Raw genomic sequence first — 21,898 nt, 5'->3', positions numbered from 1 at the left:
AGCACACATATGATAAGGCTCCACCCCTGAACATATTTCAACTGCCATATTTGACATCAAGGACAGCGCCACCTAGTGGGAACAGGAAATGTCATGTTTTACACTTTGGGGTACAGTATAGTGAAGGGTGACATCTGCAGCCTCAAATTTCTCCAGGAAAGCCTTAAGGAGTTGGTCTTGGGTTACAGTGAAAACTGTGAGTTTTCGCGAAAGGGTGTGACCCCAGCAGCATGGCGAACTTTGATGTCACGCCATGAAGAAACAAATTAGTATAACTCAATGAAATCCAGTCTGATCAGTACCAGACTTTACAGGCATGATGTCAGACCCGCCCTGAACAGATTGATGTGCCCATTGTCGGAAATACGGACAGCGCCACCTAGTGGCAACAGGAAATGTCATGGCTTTAATTTTGTTGTACTGATTTTCACAGGTTCATCTTGGCCACCTCAAAAGCGGTGAATATCACCATCAGTCCCTCGTGATGCTTCAGTGCAAAAATTGTGAGTTTAAACTGAACGGCGCACCCTGGTGGCAACGCTGTTCAACATGAAAGATGAAGTGGCTTTTGAGGGTCTTGGAAAGTTTATAGAGGCTTGAAATTTGGCACACACCTCCAAATGGATGAAGGCTTTGTTGGCATGTGATCATTTTCATTGAATAGCGCGAAATTGCTCCACAGCGCCCCCTACAAAATTTCAAAACCACAGCCCCTGCTCTGTGTTCTATGTATGATTCTGAAACCTGGTAAGCTTATAGGAGATATCAAGATGTACAAAAAAGTCTCTTGGTGCAATATCCCAAATCCAACAGGAAGTCAGCCATTTTAATATTAATGTGTAATTTTGGCAACATTTTCCCCTCTTTCCAGGCACCGTTCTTTGACGAACTCCTCCAAGGGATTTCATCATATTGAACCAATCTCCAGTGTGTGGAATCTAAAGACCTTTGTGATGTTAAATTGCGAAGCTTTTTACATTCAGTGAAACGGGGTGGTTATGGTGGCACCTAGAGTTTGAATCACTCGCCAAAAAGCAGTAATCTGCTGTCACTCAAAAACACAATGTCCAATCTCTCCCAAACGTCTCAGGTGTGATGAGACTCGAGCTAGGAAATGTTTGTTATGCCATTTGTCAGTAATGGTTAGAGCTCCACCTAGTGGGACAACTATAATCATGATTGAATGAGATGAATTGTTAGCTGGTGGTTAAATGCATGAATTCCATCAATGTGACATCACATCGGACGTGCTGGTTTTAGGTGTTGGGCGTGGCTTGACGCGCCGGGGGTGCGAGGGCCCTCATAACGCTGCTTGCAGCTTTAATTATTATTATTATTATTTCGGCAAATGAATTGGCCGTTTGAGGGCCTAAACATGCTCGAAAACTCATGAAATTTTGCACACGCGTCAGGTCTGGTGAAAATTTACGTATTTTAATGTTCCCAGACATGGCCAGGGAAAATTAGCTCAGTAGCGCCACCTAGAAAAATGAAAAACGCGAGCCCCCGGTATGGGTATGACCTACATGTTTGAAAGTCGGTACACCTATATAACTTTCAGAGTCGAACAAAAAAGTCTATTATGGCAATGTCCTAAACCCAACAGGAAGTCCGCCATTTTGGATTGAAGGTGACATTTTGGCTCTGATTTTACCGTTTCCATGCCTCGAACTTTAACGAACTCCTCCTTGGGATTTGGTCCTATAAGCTTCAAATTTGGACAGTGTCAACTACACCCTTGTGCCATGTTAAATTGCGGAGCTTTTGAGTTTTCACAATACTATGAGGCCGTGGCGCCATGGCGAATTTCGATGACTCGCCATGAAAATCTTATTGCCTCTCATTTTGTCATACATTTTCTGACCTTGACCAAAGAGCACACATATGATAAGGCTCCACCCCTGAACATATTTCAACTGCCATATTTGACATAAGGGACAGCGCCACCTAGTGGGAACAGGAAATGTCATGTTTTACACTTTGGGGTACAGTATAGTGATGGGTGACATCTGCAGCCTCAAATTTCTCCAGAAAAGCCTTAAGGAGTTGGTCTTGGGTTACAGTGAAAACTGTGACTTTTCGCAAAAGGGTGTGACCCCAGCGGCGTGGCGAACTTTAATGTCACGCCATGAAGAAACAAATTAGTATAACTCAATGAAATCCAGTCTGATCAGTACCAGACTTTACAGGCATGATGTCAGACCCGCCCTGAACAGATTGATGTGCCCATTGTCGGAAATACGGACAGCGCCACCTAGTGGCAACAGGAAATGTCATGGCTTTAATTTTGTTGTACTGATTTTCACAGATTCATCTTGGCCACCTCAAAAGCGGTGAATATCACCATCAGTCCCTCGTGATGCTTCAGTGCAAAAATTGTGACTTTAAACTGAACGGCGCACCCTGGTGGCAACGCGGTTCACCATGAAAGATGAAGTGGCTTTTGAGGGGCTTGGAAAGTTTATAGAGGCTTGAAATTTGGCACACACCTCCAAATGGATGTAGGCTTTGTTGTCATGTGATCATTTTCATTGAATAGCGCGAAATTGCTCCACAGCGCCCCCTACAAAATTTCAAAACATCAGCCCCAGCTCTGTGTTTCATTTATGAGTCTGAAACCTGGTAAGCTTATGGAAAATATCAAGATGTACAAAAAAGTCTCTTGGAGCAATATCCCAAATCCAACAGGAAGTCAGCCATTTTAAAATTAATGTGTAATTTTGGCGACATTTTCCCCTCTTTTCAGGCTTCATACTTTGACGAACTCCTCCAAGGGATTTCATCATATTGAACCATTCTCCAGTGTGTGGAATCTAAAGACCTTTGTGATGTTAAATTGCGAAGCTTTTTACGTCCAGGGAAACGGGGTGGTTATGGTGGCACTTAGAGTTTGAATCACTCGCCAAAAAGCAGTAATCTGCTGTCACTCAAAAACACAATGTCCAATCTCTCCCAAACGTCTCAGGTGTGATGAGACTCGAGCTTGGAAGTGTTTGTTATGCCATTTGTACATAATGGTTAGAGCGCCACCTAGTGGAACGACTAACTAATCATGAATGAATGAGTTGAATTGTTAGCTGGTGGTTAAATGCATGAATTCCATCAATGTGACATCACATCGGACGTGCTGGTTTTAGGTGTTGGGCGTGGCTCGACACGCCGGGGTGCGAGGGCCCTCATAACGCTGCTTGCAGCTTTAATTAGGGCCCGAGCACCGAGAGTGCGAAGGCCCTATTGTATCTGCTCCGTTTCTTATTATTAGGGCCCGAGCACTGATAGTGCGAAGGCCCTATTGTAATTGCTCTGTTTATTATTATTATTATTAGGGCCCGAGCACTGACAGTGCGAAGGCCCTATTGTAATTGCTCTGTTTATTATTATTATTATTATTATTATTTCGGCAAATGAATTGGCCGTTTGAGGGCCTAAACATGCTCGAAAACTCATGAAATTTTGCACACGCGTCAGGTCTGGTGAAAATTTACGTATTTTAATGTTCTCAGACATGGCCAGGGAAAATTAGCTCAGTAGCGCCACCTAGAAAAATGAAAAACGCGAGCCCCCGGTATGGGTATGACCTACACGTTTGAAAGTCGGTACACCTATATAACGTTCAGAGTCGAACAAAAAAGTCTATTATGGCAATGTCCTAAACCCAACAGGAAGTCCGCCATTTTGGATTGAGGGTGACATTTTGGCTCTGATTTTACCGTTTCCATGCCTCGAACTTTAACGAACTCCTCCTTGGGGTTTGATTTCATAACCTTCATATTTGGTCAGTGCCAACTACACCCTTGTGCCATGTTAAATTGCGGAGCTTTTGAGTTTTCACAATACCATGAGGCCGTGGCGCCACGGCGAATTTCGATGACTCGCCATGAAAATCTTATTGCCTCTCATTTTGTCATACATTTTCTGACCTTGACCAAAGTGAACACATATGATAAGGCTCCACCCCTGAACATATTTCAACTGCCATATTTGACATCAAGGACAGCGCCACCTAGTGGGAACAGGAAATGTCATGTTTTACACTTTGGGGTACAGTATAGTGATGGGTGACATCTGCAGCCTCAAATTTCTCCAGGAAAGCCTTAAGGAGTTGGTCTTGGGGTACAGTGAAAACTGTGGCTTTTCACGAAAGGGTGTGACCCCAGCAGCATGGCGAACTTTGATGTCACGCCATGAAGAAACAAATTAGTATAACTCAATGAAATCCAGTCTGATCAGTACCAGACTTTACAGGCATGATGTCAGACCCGCCCTGAACAGATTGATGTGCCCATTGTCGGGAATACGCACAGCGCCACCTAGTGGCAACAGGAAATGTCATGGCTTTAATTTTGTTGTACTGATTTTCACAGGTTCATCGTGGCCATCTCAAAAGCGGTGAATATCCCCATCAGTCCCTCGTGATGCTTCAGTGCAAAAATTGTGACTTTAAACTGAACGGCGCACCCTGGTGGCAACGCTGTTCACGATGAAAGATGAAGTGGCTTTTGAGGGTCTTGGCAAGTTTATAGAGGCTTGAAATTTGGCACACACCTCCAATGTGACGAAGGCTTTGTTGTTATGTGATCATTTTCATTGAATATCCCAAAATGGCTCCACAGCGCCCCCTACAATATTTCAAAACCACAGCCCCAGCTCTGTGTTTTATGTATGAATCTGAAACCTGGTAGGCTTATAGGAGATATCAAGATGTACAAAAAAGTCTCTTGGAGCAATATCCCAAATCCAACAGGAAGTCAGCCATTTTAAAATTAATGTGCAATTTTGGCAACATTTTCCCCTCTTTTCAGGCACCGTGCTTTGACGTACTCCTCCAAGGGATTTCATCAGATTGATGCAATCTCCTGTGTGTGGAATCTAAAGACCTTTGTGATGTTAAATTGCGAAGCTTTTTACGTTCAGGGAAACGGGATGGTTATGGCGGCACTTAGAGTTTGAATCACTCTCCAAAAAGCAGTAATCTGCTGTCACTCAAAAACACAATGTCCAATCTCTCCCAAACGTCCCAGGTGTGATGAGACTCGAGCTCGGAAATGTTTGTTATGCCATTTGTACATAATGGTTAGAGCGCCACCTAGTGGAACGACTAACTAATCATGAATGAATGAGTTGAAATGTTAGCTGGTGGTTAAATGCATGAATTCCATCAATGTGACATCAGATCGGACGTGCTGGTTTTAGGTGTTGGGTGTGGCTCGACGTGCCGGGGGTGCGAGGGCCCTCATAACGCTGCTTGCAGCTTTAATTAGGGCCCGAGCACTGACAGTGCGAAGGCCCTATTGTAATTGCTCTGTTTATTATTATTATTATTATTATTATTATTATTATTATTTCGGCAAATGAATTGGCCGTTTGAGGGCCTAAACATGCTCGAAAACTCATGAAATTTTGCACACGCGTCAGGTCTGGTGAAAATTTACGTATTTTAATGTTCTCAGACATGGCCAGGGAAAATTAGCTCAGTAGCGCCACCTAGAAAAATGAAAAACGCGAGCCCCCGGTATGGGTATGGCCTACAAGATTGAAACTCGGTACACCTATATAACGTTCAGAGTCGAACAAAAAAGTCTATTATGGCAATGTCCTAAACCCAACAGGAAGTCCGCCATTTTGCATTGAAGGTGACATTTTGGCTCTGATTCTACCGTTTCCATGCCTTGTACTTTAACGAACTCCTCCTTGGGATTTGGTCCTATGAACTTCAAATTTGGACAGTGTCAACTACACCCTTGTGCCATGTTAAATTGCGGAGCTTTTGAGTTTTCACAATACTATGAGGCCGTGGCGCCATGGCGAATTTCGATGACTCGCCATGAAAATCTTATTGCCTCTCATTTTGTCATACATTTTCTGACCTTGACCAAAGTGAACACATATGATAAGGCTCCACCCCTGAACATATTTCAACTGCCATATTTGACATCAAGGACAGCGCCACCTAGTGGGAACAGGAAATGTCATGTTTTACACTTTGGGGTACAGTATAGTGATGGGTGACATCTGCAGCCTCAAATTTCTCCAGAAAAGCCTTAAGGAGTTGGTCTTGGGTTACAGTGAAAACTGTGACTTTTCGCAAAAGGGTGTGACCCCAGCAGCATGGCGAACTTTGATGTCACGCCATGAATAAACAAATTAGTATAACTCAATGAAATCCAGTCTGATCAGTACCAGACTTTACAGGCATGATGGCAGACCCGCCCTGAACAGATTGATGTGCCCATTGTCGGAAATACGGACAGCGCCACCTAATGGCAACAGGAAATGTCATGGCTTTAATTTTGTTGTACTGATTTTCACAGGTTCATTGTGGCCACCTCAAAAGCGGTGAATATCAACATCAGTCCCTCGTGATGCTTCAGTGCAAAAATTGTGACTTTAAACTGAACGGCGCACCCTGGTGGCAACGCGGTTCACCATGAAAGATGAAGTGGCTTTTGAGGGTCTTGGAAAGTTTATAGAGGCTTGAAATTTGGCACACACCTCCAAATGGATGTAGGCTTTGTTGTCATGTGATCATTTTCATTGAATAGCGCGAAAGTGCTCCACAGCGCCCCCTACAAAATTTCAAAACATCAGCCCCAGCTCTGTGTTTCATCTATGAGTCTGAAACCTGGTAAGCTTATGGAAAATATCAAGATGTACAAAAAAGTCTCTTGGAGCAATATCCCAAATCCAACAGGAAGTCAGCCATTTTAAAATTAATGTGTAATTTTGGCGACATTTTCCCCTCTTTTCAGGCTTCATACTTTGACGAACTCCTCCAAGGGATTTCATCATATTGAACCATTCTCCAGTGTGTGGAATCTAAAGACCTTTGTGATGTTAAATTGCGAAGCTTTTTACGTTCAAGGAAACGGGGTGGTCATGGCGCCACGTGGAGTTTCAATCACTCGCCAAAAAGCAGTAATATGCTGTCACTCAAAGACACAAAGTCCAATCTCTCCCAAAGGTCGCAGGCGTGATGAGACTCGAGCTCGGAAATGTTTGTTATGCCCTTTGTCTATAATGGTTAGAGCGCCACCTAGTGGGACGACTATACTCATGGTTGAACCAAATGAAATGTTAACTGGTGGTTAAATGCATGAATTCCATCAATGTGACATCAGATCGGACGTGCTGGTTTCAGGTGTTGGGCATGGCTCGACACGCCGGGGGTGCGAGGGCCCTCATAACGCTGCTTGCAGCTTTAATTATTATTATTATTTCGGCAAATGAATTGGCCATTTGAGGGCCTAAACATGCTCGAAAACTCATGAAATTTTGCACACGCGTCAGGTCTGGTGAAAATTTACGTATTTTAATGTTCTCAGACATGGCCAGGGAAAATTAGCTCAGTAGCGCCACCTAGAAAAATGAAAAACGCGAGCCCCCGGTATGGGTATTGCCTACAAGTTTGAAAGTCGGTACACCTATATAACGTTCAGAGTCGAACAAAAAAGTCTATTATGGCAATGTCCTAAACCCAACAGGAAGTCCGCCATTTTGGATTGAAGGTGACATTTTGGGTCTGATTTTACCGTTTCCATGCCTTGTACTTTAACGAACTCCTCCTTGGGATTTGGTCCTATAAACTTCAAATTTGGACAGTGTCAACTACACCCTTGTGCCATGTTAAATTGCGGAGCTTTTGAGTTTTCACAATACTATGAGGCCGTGGCGCCATGGCGAATTTCGATGACTCGCCATGAAAATCTTATTGCCTCTCATTTTGTCATACATTTTCTGACCTTGACCAAAGTGAACACATATGATAAGGCTCCACCCCTGAACATATTTCAACTGCCATATTTGACATCAAGGACAGCGCCACCTAGTGGGAACAGGAAATGTCATGTTTTACACTTTGGGGTACAGTATAGTGATGGGTGACATCTGCAGCCTCAAATTTCTCCAGGAAAGCCTTAAGGAGTTGGTCTTGGGTTACAGTGAAAACTGTGACTTTTCGCGAAAGGGTGTGACCCCAGCAGCATGGCGAACTTTGATGTCACGCCATGAAGAAACAAATTAGTATAACTCAATGAAATCCAGTCTGATTAGTACCAGACTTTACAGGCATGATGTCACACCCGCCCTGAACAGATTGATGTGCCCATTGTCAGGAATATGAAGAGCGCCACCTAGTGGGAAGAGGAAATGTCATGTCTTACACTTTGTTGTACTGATTTTCACAGGTTCATAGTGGCCACCTCAAAAGCGGTGAATATCACCATCAGTCCTTGATGATGCTTTAGTGCAAAAATTGTGACTTTATACTGAACGGCGCACCCTGGTGGCAACGCTGTTCATCATGAAAGATGAAGTGGCTTTTGAGGGGCTTGGAAAGTTCATAGAGGCTTGAAATTTGGCACACACCTCTAAATGGATGAAGGCATTGTTGTTATGTAACCATTTTCCTTGAATAGCGCAAAATGGCTCCACAGCGCCCCCTACGAAATTTCAAAACATCAGCCCCAGCTCTGTGTTTTATGTATGAGTCTTAAACCTGGTAAGCTTATAGGAGATATCAAGATGTACAAAAAAGTCTCTTGGAGCAATATCCCAAATACAACAGGAAGTCAGCCATTCTAAAATTAATGTGCAATTTTGGCAACATTTTCCCCTCTTTCCAGGCACCGTTCTTTGACGAACTCCTCCAAGGGATTTCATCATATTGAACCAATCTCCAGTGTGTGGAATCTAAAGACCTTTGTGATGTTAAATTGCGAAGCTTTTTACGTTCAGGGAAACGGGGTTGTCATGGCGGCACGTGGAGTTTCAATCACTCGCCAAAAAGCAGTAATCTGCTGTCACTCAAAATCAAAATGTCCAAACTCTCCCAAAGGTCGCAGGCGTGATGAGACTCGAGCTACGAAATGTTTGTTATGCCATTTGTCAGTAATGGTTAGAGCGCCACCTAGTGGGACGACTATAATGATGATTGAATGAGATGAAATGTTAGCTGGTGGTTAAATGCATGAATTCCATCAATGTGACATCAGATCGGACGTGCTGGTTTTAGGTGTTGGGCGTGGCTCGACGTGCTGGGGGTGCGAGGGCCCTCATAACGCTGCTTGCAGCTTTAATTGAATTTAAAGTCCTCCTCCTCAGGTACAAGGTGTTGATTAATCAGGGCCCATCTTATCCTAATGACCTCATAGTATCATATCACCCCATTATGAAGTCACACACATCTTCACACCTGAAGCAGAATTTATGGTTCAGCAGAAGTAGCACGTTCATGATACATTGACAGTCCAGGGATGGCCCGTCTGCTTGCAGGGAGTGCTTGCTGTCGATGAAGACATTGTATGTCTTCTATGTGGTACAACCGGTTTTAGGACACTTTTGCTTTTGTGCTGTTGTTGTTTGCCGTTTCACGTTTCTGCCAATATCAGTACTGGTACCTTTGATTCAGCAATCAACTGTATCTTTTTTCAGTGTTTAATTCATTTTGAAACGATCAATTAAAAAATCTTCCTCTTACACACTAAGTCCATACTAGTTGAAACATTTTATTATTTACTTAAAATGTTAGCCAGCATAGTGAAAAAAGGACAGATTCTCTGGCAACAACTTTTCCAACAAGCTAAATACTTGAAGAAGACGTTGATGATGCTGTCTATGTCTTACTAAAAGTTTCATCATCATTCTTCATTCTTTTACATCTTCTTTTACACCGTCGACAGACGTGCTAACATTAGCTCCAGGTCTTCCGCTGTTTGGCTTTCATTCTATCAAACACAATATATAAATACCCATAAAGCAGAAGCTTTATGGGTATTTTTGCAGAACTGAAGCTGGCATGTGATTGTTTGTTTGTTTGCTTTGGGGGATTTTTTGTACATTTTGACCACCTACAAAAGAGTCAAACAATTCAGTGTTTACATGTATACTGTAGAGAGGCAGTAAAACTAAAACGGTGCTACTTGTAGACCAGACAGTGTTGCAGAGCTGCTTTGTAACCTCAGTACACCCTAGCTATATTATACACTTACATAGGACACAAACTCCTAGCAGTAAGATAAGGCCACTGTTTTGACTAAAATACAAAGTGACGTGATCTCACTAGGATGCATTAGCATGTCTGTAGGGAAACGAAAACATATTAACCAACATAGCATCAGATAAACACTCATTTCCGGTGTTATACAGGAAGACACACTGCTTTAAAATGCAGATGCAGAAAGACGTATACATAAAAAATATTTTCATCTTTTAATTTTAAGGCAAAATTTTTTAAATGTGGGCACATTGGCCTATAAGCTAATGCCATTAGACAGTGTGCAACCTTCATTGGATGTTCCAGTCCACAGAAATGGCACCGTCATTATTGTCATTTGCTTATAATTTACTGCCTTTCACCTAATGCCATAATTACAGGAGCTAATTTCATAGCTCAAGAAAGATTTTGCTCTGTCCCAAAGGAGGAGAGTGGATTAATTTAGAAATGGAAATGGTGCGTACAAGCCCTCCACCCCGACTAAAACTCTGTTGTGGGAAGCAGTCAGGCATGGTGAGAACTTTGGTGCCACTGCCACCACACCTGACTGCTCCCCATAACAAAGTTTTGCTTCTCACCATAGAAGTTTATCCTGCATGGTGAGGGGTAGGAAGCTTACAAAAGCAGGGTGGGGTGGCTACAGAAAGACCCAGTGCTGTAGAATTATAGAGCCTCTTCTTTCCTGAAGGACACAAGGCCCGCCTTTATGTAACTGTCCTCCTCCTATATGACCGCCTATCAGAAGAAACAGAGTAGGCCTGTGTGTGTGTGTGTGTGTGTGTGTGTGTGTGTGTGTGTGTGTGTGTGTGTGTGTGTGTGTGTGTGTGTGTGTGTGTGTGTGTGTGTGTGTGTGTTCAGACAACTGCCGTCACTGTCTTGTAATCCTCAAAAGTTTCTTCTGTGAAGGAAAGAGAGGGCTCTGACTGAAGCATGAATGGGGATCCTTTTTTTATGTTATTCACTGTTCAGTAGAAAACAAACTCAGTTAAGTGCTGAGTGTAAAGCATGGAAAGCTTTTTAATACAATGAAGTTTGCCCTAATACGGTTGCACAACACCACTGAAACTCATCTGCAATAGCAAACAAAACTGTTTGGTTTCCCACAGACCAGACAGATTTGAAACTGCTGATACTGCAACTAAAAGTAAAAGATTTGCAATGCATCTCACGAAGACAACTCAGGAAACCTCCTTTAACGTTCCTTGTACGGTTCATTGACTAAGAGGATTTAAGCTGAGAATTTTAGTTTTAGATCATTTTGTTATCTCTGCTGTGTGCATGTTGCATGTCAGTCTGACCTGGTCCTGTTATTCTGATAACAATTATTTCTTTCGCATGCAGTTTGCCATAACTGAATAGAGTCTAAGGGTGGAGTGTTAAAATGTTCATAATATGATATTTGACTTTATATCAGTTGAAGTGATGGGATTAAATATGACCTATAACTATCAAACATTTCATACTGTGTGCAGATATCATGGCATGCACGTCTTTTCATCCATGTCTTTTTATCCCAGGTTAGAATGTAGTTAAATGGACTGGTTCCTGTATAGTAATTTTGTGCTCGAATTGAGTACTCTTGAGAGTTTTATACAACACATTAGCACCGTTTTCTATGTAATATTTACACAGTCCAATAAATTGATCGGAAGCAACTCTGGGTTCTTGCCCAGGAATACTTTTAGCACGCAGGTATTCCTGGGCAGTCTCCTATCCAGGTACTAACCAGACCTGACAAGATTGGGCATGCTCAGGGTGGTGGATTTCAGGGAATATTTTTCTACCAGTTTACTTTTATCCAGTGAAACTGCTGAGAGAGATAACTGCACTGACGCCTGGTTTTCCCAGCTCCGCCACAAAACACATAACGTCTGTATGAGAAGCTGCTTAAGAGTGATAATAAAGTTGTTGTTGTTGTTGTTGTCCCCCTCTCTCTTCCACCTTTTCTGCCTTGTTCTCTGCATGCAGCTGGCCTGCTGCTGCGGCTCAGCGGCCTGCTCGTGCTGCTGTAAGTGCTGCCCAAAGATCAAACAATCCACAGGGACCCGAATCATGTATGCCTTGTACTTCCTGTTGGTCACCGTCCTCTGTGCTGTCATGATGTCGCCCACTGTGGAGCAAGCGCTGAAAGAGAACGTGAGTACATATATCACATCATTCTCTCAAAATGCATGCACACTCTTTGTTTTGCCAACAACCCTCCCCACCCCCAAAATGTAATTACATTATATATCAATAAAGGACTTAAGTAGGACATGCTCAGTGGATGGCATATCTAAAAAAGAAATAATAATTGAAGTAAGTTTTTTTTTATTTACAGTAATGTAAACTATATTATAGATTATGACTCCTGGGTCTTCAGTAGATAGAAACAGTTGAACATGGTGAATTGGTCCCCGTTCACCATTTCCCCCATATATGCTGTACAAACTGCATTATAGAGGGCCAGTGTGTTTCTCGATAGGTGTGGAGTCTTCTTTAAGATATTGTTAAATGTCATCCTGATGGCTGTGTCCCGTGTGTGTTATTTCTGCCTTTTTTTTGTCTCTGTAAGGATTTTTTCCTGTCTTTGAAGTCTTAATTCTGTCCCTCGCTTTTTGAAATGTCAGCTCGCAGCCTCTGGTAAACAAAAGAATAAAAACCTCAATACTGTGACCTTTTACACAGTTTCGCCTCACTCTTTAGTCTGTACACTCTTTTCCAGCTTACTTCACACCTTTTCACCTCCTGAAAATGAAACTGAACTGAGCGGAAAGTGTAACAAGAACAAAAACATTTTGAACCAGATTTTGTCATGTGTTTGAACAATTTTGTTCACCGTCTGCTCTAAACAACAAGGCCAGCAGCCTCTATGCTAACACCGCCGATGCTAACAGGAAAAATTAAAATTTTACAGCATTGCTATGGGCAAAACAGACATCCTGCTATTTTAACAGATATGTGTATCTACACAGCAGCAAGGCCATAGCTCTGAGGACACGAGTCTTGGCTGGTAGGTTTTGTTTGTTTTAAGAGCCTATCAAGCCTTTGACGTGGAGACGATAAACTCTTTCGTGAACCTTTGCTTTCTTCTCTGAATGAACGAAATGAAAGATGACCTCCAGTGACTGTTTCTAAAAAAAAATCCCATTAAACTGGAATGCCACGATAACGGCTGTTGTCTGCTACAGTATAGTTATCCTTGTCATCTGGGAGAGTCAGACTGTCAACACAGTGTGTAGATATAATCTGGAACAAGGTCTCAGAGGTGATGTCCTGGTTCACTGATACACTGCTCGCTCGCTGACTCACATTTTATATTGATCTCAGGATAAACAGGAAATAATGATGTTTCTATCTCTGGGAAAGATGTCTTGAGCTGACTGTGTTACCATGGCACTGGCCAGGCTTGCTTGAGTCAAAGTGATATTTGTAGGTGATCTTCTTTTTTTTTTTCACCAGTCTCCTTCTTCTGCAGTTTTTCTTCCTTTCTGCCAGTGTCTACAGTGCAGTAATAAAACTACTCCCTACTGTGTGTCTCTTTGTGAATGGAGCCCCTGGAAAAGACTCATCCAAGGCACAAAATGGCCTCTGATAGCCCCACACAAAGCCTACTGACTCACACACACACCCATAAACACACTGTCAGTCACACACCGAGCACAGTGGGAAGTCCCAGCTAAGAGAGCAGTCATTGTGCGTATGAGAGCGCCGGTCTTTTCTCAAGAGAATTACAGCAGTCCGAAACAGCCGGCCCCATTTCCCTCCTTAATCACAACACCATGGACATGCTAATATGGTCCTTAACCTGAGACAAAAGCTCCAAAAATGGGCTTTTTGCCTTACGTTGTGATCTGGCTCTGGACTTTGCTAACACAATGAGGTGATGACAGCTCAATCCGCCGGCATCTCACCCGTGTGTCCAACTTTCAAGGATTCTGCCAGTAATTAGTAAAGCCGAGTTAAGCAATTTATTATCCCCAAGTAAAGATTTGAAACGCTCTCAAAAAGCAGTGTTTGCCTGAAAAGCACATTTTGTACTCGTCCCACAGCTCGTTCCGGTGAAGGGGAACGACGTATCGAGACTGGCGGTTATTGAATTCAAAGTGTGTCCCTTCTGTTGGCTCTCTGCCGCAGTCTTCTGTTGAATGTCACAGCAAGGTCCTTATCTTTGCTACCTTAACTCCAGTTTTGTATTACGCAGCTCACTGTAGTTCTGAAAAGTCTTTCGCAGTTTATTTTAAGAGGAATCTCCACGTTTTTCTTGCTCGTGCTGTCTGTGTTCTCCCCTCTTCCCATTTCCTCTGACTCGCTGACAAAAGGTGGTTAATTTATTCATCCATGTCCTTTGTTTGTGTACACTGACAGTTAGTTGTAAGGCCCCTTTAACAGGCTGTAGAGAGTGAAGGATGAAAGAGGGCTCCACAGAGAGAAAGAGGGGTTGTTGTTGCTGCCTGTTCTCTCTTTCTGCTCCTTTAGGGGCGTGACGCTCAGAATAGATGGACACTATTGGGCCCTTTCACCGAGGCCTCATACTAGACAAACATGAGCAGAGGTGGGTTGCTTTTCACTGACATGACATGATGATCTAATTTGAGTATTTTGGGGGTTTTGGGTTGGTTTTTTTCCTCCAATTAGATCCCCTTCTACGCTGAGTTTTGCCAGACAGTGAATGCAGGAGAAGACTGCAAAACTCTGGTTGGATACGCTGCTGTGTACAAGGTGTGCTTTGGCATGGCCTGCTTCTTCTTCTTCTTCTGTATCTTCACTATACGGGTCAACAACAGCACGGGCTGCCGGGCAGCCGTACATAACGGGTAAGAAGAATTTGTTTAATCTTCTATCAAAAAAAGCAGCTGCATTCATAATATTGAACAAGAGTCACGAGTAAAGGCAACACGAGATTTGTTAAATTTGTTATTTTTGGATTTATTGCATTAAATATTCTGCTGTGTCTCAGTTGTCAGTAATCATTGTTTTTATGGTGTAATTTTATCTGCATTTTCCCCTTTTTTATAACATTATCACCGTCTTGATTCAGATTCTGGTTACTGAAGTTTATCGCGCTGGTGGCGTGTTGCGCTGGAGGCTTCTTCCTCCCCAATGAGTCAACATTCCTGGAAGGTAAAAGCTGAACGCTCAGCTTGAGGCTTCAATACTGTAAAGTTTTCTTTTAAAGCTTAAATAAGTAAAGTGGTGCATAAGGTAACCTAACATAGAGCTGTGTAAATGTATGTAAAGTAACAAACAACTTCCTGTGTCATCTGACCTGAGTAAACTTTTACAAATGTCACTGTAACTCTATCTATTTATGGAGCACAATTTCAATACTGGCACAGCTTGCCTGGCAAGTAGCTCTTGTCATCAGTTAAACAATTGTCTCTGTCTCTTTCTCTTCTCATTTTGGCTCAGTTTGGCGCTACATAGGAGCCGTTGGCGGGTTCATTTTCCTCTTGATCCAGCTCATGCTGTTGGTGGAGTTTGCACACAGATGGAACGCAAACTGGTGAGAGCAACATTTCTTCTCTCATCACCTTCCTCTTCAGTCCCTGGTTCACTGTGTGAAATAAGACCACTGTAATGCTTTTTGTTTGACTTTTAAGAAATGCAGAAAGTGTGATTTGGTGGGTGGAGGGCAGGCCTGGCAGCAGGCCAGTGCTGTGTTAGATTCACAGGATGTATATGGTTTAGGACTTCCTACTTCCTACACACAAAATCCAGCAGATTGGTTTCTAAAAACCAGCACAACCTCTCAATAAAAACAGATTTTCAGATCAAGAAAAATCAGTGAGAAGGCACAAAGCTGTATTCACTTCTTCCCTTTTAGTTGAATTCTTTTATGTGCCTTTTTGTTTTTCTTAACTTAACCTACACCATTCTGTTCATATTTCATGCCTGCACAGTGTGATCGGGGTCACTTTTGTCCAAAAAGTCCCTCGTAATAAGTGTTTATAGTGAATTTTGAAATACAGATCTACTGAGAATGCAAAAACAGTTTATATGCAATTTTTTACTAAATTAACACAATTCATAAACTTCCTCTACATTTTTGTTTTATTTTATTTTTCCATGTTCCCAAAATGGCTTCAGTTAACTTTTTTCAAGAGTCTAGTTGTTGTTTTCAGTTCAGTTTTGGTTAGCTATAATAACCTCGGCTCACACTCGGTGTTATTTATAATTATTAGTAATCATTCAACAACGCTTAACACTTAGATCACAAAAACTCTGCATATTGGGCCATGAGTGTATGTGAAGGGCCCTTTATGTTGTTTTACTCGTCCCCACTTACACTTTGTCACCACTGACCCATTATAAAGTACCCACAGACAGTTTCATGAGTCCCTAAAACCAACACTGACCCACACAGGTAGAACTAAAATTGAGTCAAAGGTGATCTGGAAAAGCATGTGATTTTTTTCCTCTCTTAGCTTTTCGCTCTTTCTGTTTGCAGGTATTCAGGAGTGAAGTATAACCGCCTGTGGTACGCAGCACTGGCCTTTGTGACTCTGGTTCTGTTCAGCGTTGGAGTCGGAGCCGTAATCTTCATGGGTATTTTCTACACTCACCCCGAGGCTTGTCTACTCAATAAGATTTTTCTGGGCATCAACGGCAGCCTCTGCCTCGTCGTCTCCCTGCTGGCCATCTCCCCGTTCATACAGAAACGTAAGGACCTGTTCTACCAGGCACAGCATCGAATTTGACTCAGTTAAATTAAAATACACAAATTTGCATTTCAGGTGGGGCTAATAGTTGTATAGCCTAGAAGTTTCATGTGGCAAGATGTTTGTAATACAATACACGATTGTGGCTCAAGAGTTGGGAGTTCGCCTTGTAATCGGAAGGTTGCTGGTTCGAGCCCCGGCTTGGACAGTCTCGGTCGTTGTGTCCTTGGGCGAGACACTTCACCCGTCGCCTACTGGTGGTGATCAGAGGGCCCGGTGGCGCCAGTGTCCGGCAGCCTCGCCTCTGTCAGTGCGCCCCAGGGTGGCTTTGGCTACAATGTAGCTTGCCATCGCCAGTGTGTGAATGGGTGGATGACTGAATGTGTAAAGTGCTTTGGGGTCCTTAGGGAGTAGTAAAGCGCTATACAAATACAGGCCATTTACCATTTTTACTTAATAATAATAAGTTCTTATAGTATTATTAATATTTGAATGAAAATTCCCACATTTGTGTCCCTGCAGTGCAGCCCAACTCAGGACTTTTGCAGCCAGGAGTCATCACTGTCTATGTCATGTACCTCACCTTCTCAGCCTTTTCCAGCAAGCCAAAAGAAAGTGAGTATGCACAATAATGCATCTTCACATTGGTGATCACATTATTGGGTGTCAGCTTAAAAACTGATTATTTATGTTAAGTCACAGGTTAGGCTTTGACAAAGTTAGCATTTGCAAAGCTCTTATGAACACCTTCTCATGTTCAATACACCCATCCATCCTTCCATGGAGAGCTGTTTGCCTAATGTACAGTCATTTAACTTTGTTTACAGCAGAATTTGAGGTTTTTTTTTCCCTTAAGTATGGCAGCAATTAACCATGAACAGGAAAAGAGATTCCCACAAGCACATATGCACATGCTGTGAAATGGAAACTGTGCAGCCCAGCAAGAGCAAAGTTGTTCACAAAGCCCACCACCTTTGTTTCTTTCAGTGAACTTTGCAAATGCAGTTTTTTTTTGTTTTTGTAGTGACTGTTTTACAGATCTTAATTTTTACAGCATGAAATGATGTTCATAAATTAAAAAAAATGCATCAGGAAAAGCGATAAAGGCTTAACTCAAAGTTTAGGTGAGAGTTTTAGAGGGAGTAGTGATTATGTGACCACAAATTAAACTGTATATAGATGTTTGTGAATTTGCAATTTAATATATAATGGATAATCTACACTGAGATAAATATGTGCAAAAAAGTTCTTGTAAATGTTTGGACATGTTAGGACACAAAGTAAATGTCAGGACATGCCTCCTACTCATAACAGTTAGCCTACATACTGTTAGAAAGGCGGTTGTTTTTGGACCAACTTTCCATTTTTCCTTCTTTTTTTTCCTTTTCATTGCTGCTAACATGGTGCCAGAACGCACACACACAAGTACAAGCATAGGCTGCATTTTTCACAATATCCTTACTCCCTATAATACTCCAATTCCAAAGAACTCCATCAAACAGTTGTACTCCCTGCTATTTCTTTCAACTCTTCAATCATCTGTCTCGTCTGCATATTTCTGTCTGTCTAGTGGTGGTAATCGATGGTGTGAACACTACCGTATGTGTGTTCCCCTTCAACTCTGGGACAGAAAGCGACAAAAAGATTGTCACTGGACTGGGAACCGTCATCCTGTTTGGCTGTGTCCTTTACTCTTGGTAAGACATACACAATTCCTGCCTCTCTTTTTTGCTAACGAGCACAGATGCACATTTTCTCTTTAATACTTGTGGTTTGTTATTTCATTGATTTGATCATATAGAGATATTACAGTCCAAACCTTTTAATAGCACTTCTGCTACAGGTGATGTGGAATATAATTTACTTCATGGTAAGCTGTGGGGACACAGTCAGGCTAGTTTGGATTGGCTGTGACTCTGAAGAGGCAGCACGTGATTGGCTATGGCTGAGCGAGACAAGAACTATGACTCTTTGCTTTTGTTCACATATGTTTTCCATCAAGTGGAGGCATCCTGTCTCTTGTGGCCATTCCCCGAATAGAAGGAAATTGGACTCTGCAGCAATCTCAAACTGCAAATTACTGGGGGGAATGCAGAGTGACGGAATTACAGTCTTGCTTCCTTTCATCTCTCTCTTTTCTTTCTCTTTGTCCACTCTACCTCTAGCTTGACGTCCACCACTCGACGAAGCTCAGCAGCGCTCAGAGTGTGTAGGAACACTGAGCCGGAGACAGAGGTAAATGCACAGCCTTACCGTGTGTGGGTTAATTAAATGTGCAGACTGGTTAAATGCATACCTACCAGGCATTAGATGCCCTTAGTAAATGGAACAAATTAAGCCCAGGATACACATCTCTCATATATTTAATCCCAGCTCAGTGGTAACCTGAATGTTTCCTTTACCTTACAGAGAGCTCGCTGCTGTTTCTGCTTTGGAGATGACACAGGTGAGGAAAGTCAAATAATCCCTCCTCCTTCTCCAACATCTTTCTTTCTTTGCCTGGCAGCAGCCTCTCTTTGGCCTGTCTGTCTGTACACGTATAGACTCAGCCATGGTGTTTGCACACACACGGGGTATTGCTATTCCTCAGCCAGACTGAGTACGGTGAGAAAACATTGGTCAGCAAGCGTAGATGATGTCACTGTTACTAGGTTAGTATTACACTGTAAAACAAGATCGGGGTAAGTGGGATTGTGGGCAGGCTAACACTGCCACCTGCTGGAAATAAAGTTGCAGTGTTGAGAAACAGCCACGAGAAAAGTACCACCCTTTTAACTGACATTTTTACACATTAAATGTGTCCCTGACCCAACTGCACTGCTTTTCAGAAGAATACGATGAGGAGCAGACGGGTTCAGGCCAGAATGTGGTGTATGATGAGAGAGAGGGAACCATCTACAGCTACGCCTTCTTTCACTTTGTCTTCTTCCTTGGCTCCCTCTATGTCATGATGACCGCCACCAACTGGTTTCAGTAAGTGATTCCCATACATACTAACCTCAAAACAGACATCTTCACACATTTAGCAACATAATTACTGAACTGAAGTGTTTCTGTAGATGTTTCTGTCACTTTGACAGCAGACCTCTGAAAAATATTGGAATCAAAGCTTCACTTTGCCACTGAAACATTTCTTATGTCTGCTATGTGTCTGTTTGGTTTCCTTTTTCTGCTGCATATCTTTATTTGACTGGGCTTTTTGAGGGGTGTTTTTTTTTTTAGACTTGCAAAGCTGTCCTCTTTATTAATCTCTGAAGAGGATGCACTTAGTATATTCATCTGTTTATTCTGCCCGTTTTGGTCTCGTGGCCTTCATCAAAGCATCAGTGCTCTCTTTTTGCCTTTTTATTTTAGTGCACTGAGTCCTCAGGTTTTTGTGTTTACACTGCCTTTAATGCACCTCATCAGCTCTGTCTTGAAGAGAGGAACCAGAGTGTGCGTGTTTGCTCAGTTCTCTTACCGCGTGTCTCTTGCAGCTACGACAACCACAAGATTGAGAAGCTTTTGGACGGGAGCTGGTCAGTGTTCTGGGTCAAGATGGCCTCCTGTTGGGTGTGTCTCATCCTCTACATGTGGACCCTCGTCGCCCCCATCGTCTGCCCAAAGCGCTTTGTGGCCTAGTTATAATATCACTTGTGGTCTGGATGTGGCCGGGTGGAAGCTTACACTCTGGGCCGAGAGACTACCACAGACCTCCCATACCTTGAAACACAACCCTACACTACCCTCAGTGTTTGAAATGGAGGATTATCTGTTGCCTTTTATTTTATATGCTAGTGTTTACTTTGTTTTACAATGTTAAGCTGTTAATACCTTGATGGTGATTTTTTGTATTATTATTATTATTTCTTTTAGCACCACTGACACACAAAGTTTTCTATGGCTTACAGGTTTGAAACTAGATGAAGAATCATGGGATTTGAGTTACATTGGGAATCATTCAACCCCTAAAGATGACTTCAGACCTGAAAGTGTGTTTCTTTATGTGTCTCTCTTGCTTTCACGCTCACCCAGGCATTTTAGTTCTGTACAGTCAGATCACAAAGTTGTATCAAGGTTTTGGGACATATTTATTTCAAGTTTAAGATGTTACAGAAGATATTGTATTTATTTAAATGTGTCTTAAGGAATCAAAAAAGGAATACGGTGTGAACTGAATTAGATTTGTCCCTGACTCTGTTGAACTCATCTCTCAGGCTCGTGTTTAAGCTGTACATGTTGACGCTTTGTTATATTGTGCCCTTTTGTAGAGGTTTTCTATGCAACAGCTCTTTTTAATATTAGACACTCTGTGTTGTGAAGTTTCCACTTAGATTCAAAGCAAAATGTTTAAGGTTTTAATATGTCAGTGCTCCCTTTGAGCCAGATCTTTTCTTAGGAAAATTTCATGTCATTGAAAGGTTTCCAGTCATCGTCGCTGTTGTACACGGCAGCACTCTTAAAAAAAATCAACCTGACTAATGCAAGAGTGACGTTAGCGGAGCGCCACCTCTCTCAAAGAGCTGCAGTGACACAGATGAGAAACATTTGCCAAAGGTAGATGTCAGAAAACCAGAAAATACTTAGTTTACTAATTTCTTTACTAATCTGTTACAGAGAAACATCTCACTGAAAGCATTATATATTTGCATGCATACATAGACACTTAAACCAGCTGTTTTCTGTACAGTTATAAGTGCTTTCTGCCTCGTCTTTGTTACATGCGTCCATTTTATCATTGTGGTCAGAATAAAGTAGCACGACCGCTTTTATCAGCAAGTTATTCAACACTGGATGTTGAGTTTACTGCCGAATTTACATACATACCTGTTTCAGAGGGTCTCCTGTGTTTATTATGTAACTGTTTTTTTTTATTGTATAAAAATACAAGATATATTACACAAGCAAATCCTTTTTTGTATCTAATTCCTTCAGTTCTTGCTTTTCTTTTGTCTAATTGGATTCCTAACATGTTTTTTTTTTCAGTTTTTTTTATAATTTCTACGTACATTTTGGAAAACCATCCAAGATGTGTGAAAGCTTTTTTTTTTAATTTTTTTGCTTTATATAACTTTTTTCCCCTGCCTTTTAATTATTGGTATGAATGTAGACATTTTGTGGTGCTGAGCAACTTTGATATATTAAAAAAATGAATCAAAAGATCCACTGTGAAGGCTGTATACTACCACAGAAACATCTTGTATGCTTGAAATAAATCGAAGTAGGTGCCATGGAGTTTGCATTGCTTGCACTCTTTCAATAAAACATCCATTGATACAACACAGGG

At 42.1% G+C, this 21,898-nt stretch overlaps 1 protein-coding gene across 2 annotated transcripts in view; it reads left to right on the top strand.

Annotated features, from left to right (window-relative positions):
* Positions 1 to 21,891, top strand: part of serinc5 (serine incorporator 5) — a 45,045-nt gene extending 23,154 nt beyond the window's left edge. The window contains exons 2-12 of one of the 2 annotated variants that reach the window (XM_085425367.1): positions 11,960 to 12,127; positions 14,609 to 14,787; positions 15,012 to 15,094; positions 15,383 to 15,476; positions 16,422 to 16,633; positions 17,155 to 17,247; positions 18,203 to 18,329; positions 18,798 to 18,867; positions 19,042 to 19,078; positions 19,464 to 19,605; positions 20,109 to 21,891. In XM_085425367.1, coding sequence (XP_085281493.1) covers positions 11,960 to 12,127; positions 14,609 to 14,787; positions 15,012 to 15,094; positions 15,383 to 15,476; positions 16,422 to 16,633; positions 17,155 to 17,247; positions 18,203 to 18,329; positions 18,798 to 18,867; positions 19,042 to 19,078; positions 19,464 to 19,605; positions 20,109 to 20,253 — 1,350 coding nt within the window. In that variant the 3' untranslated portion in view covers positions 20,254 to 21,891. Of the gene's footprint in view, positions 1 to 11,959; positions 12,128 to 14,608; positions 14,788 to 15,011; positions 15,095 to 15,382; positions 15,477 to 16,421; positions 16,634 to 17,154; positions 17,248 to 18,202; positions 18,330 to 18,797; positions 18,868 to 19,041; positions 19,079 to 19,460; positions 19,606 to 20,108 lie in introns of both variants that reach the window. The other variant, XM_085425366.1, reaches the window with a different exon arrangement.
* Positions 21,892 to 21,898: the final 7 nt, after the last annotated feature.

The sequence above is a fragment of the Rhamphochromis longiceps genome, linkage group LG12 (assembly GCF_057381845.1).
Source record: "Rhamphochromis longiceps isolate RC_006_pf linkage group LG12, R_longiceps_female_GT1.1, whole genome shotgun sequence".
In the NCBI taxonomy this organism is placed as follows: Eukaryota; Metazoa; Chordata; class Actinopteri; order Cichliformes; family Cichlidae; genus Rhamphochromis; species Rhamphochromis longiceps.
The sequence above is the reverse complement of the archived record's forward strand: the minus strand, read 5'-3'. Positions and strand labels throughout refer to the sequence as shown.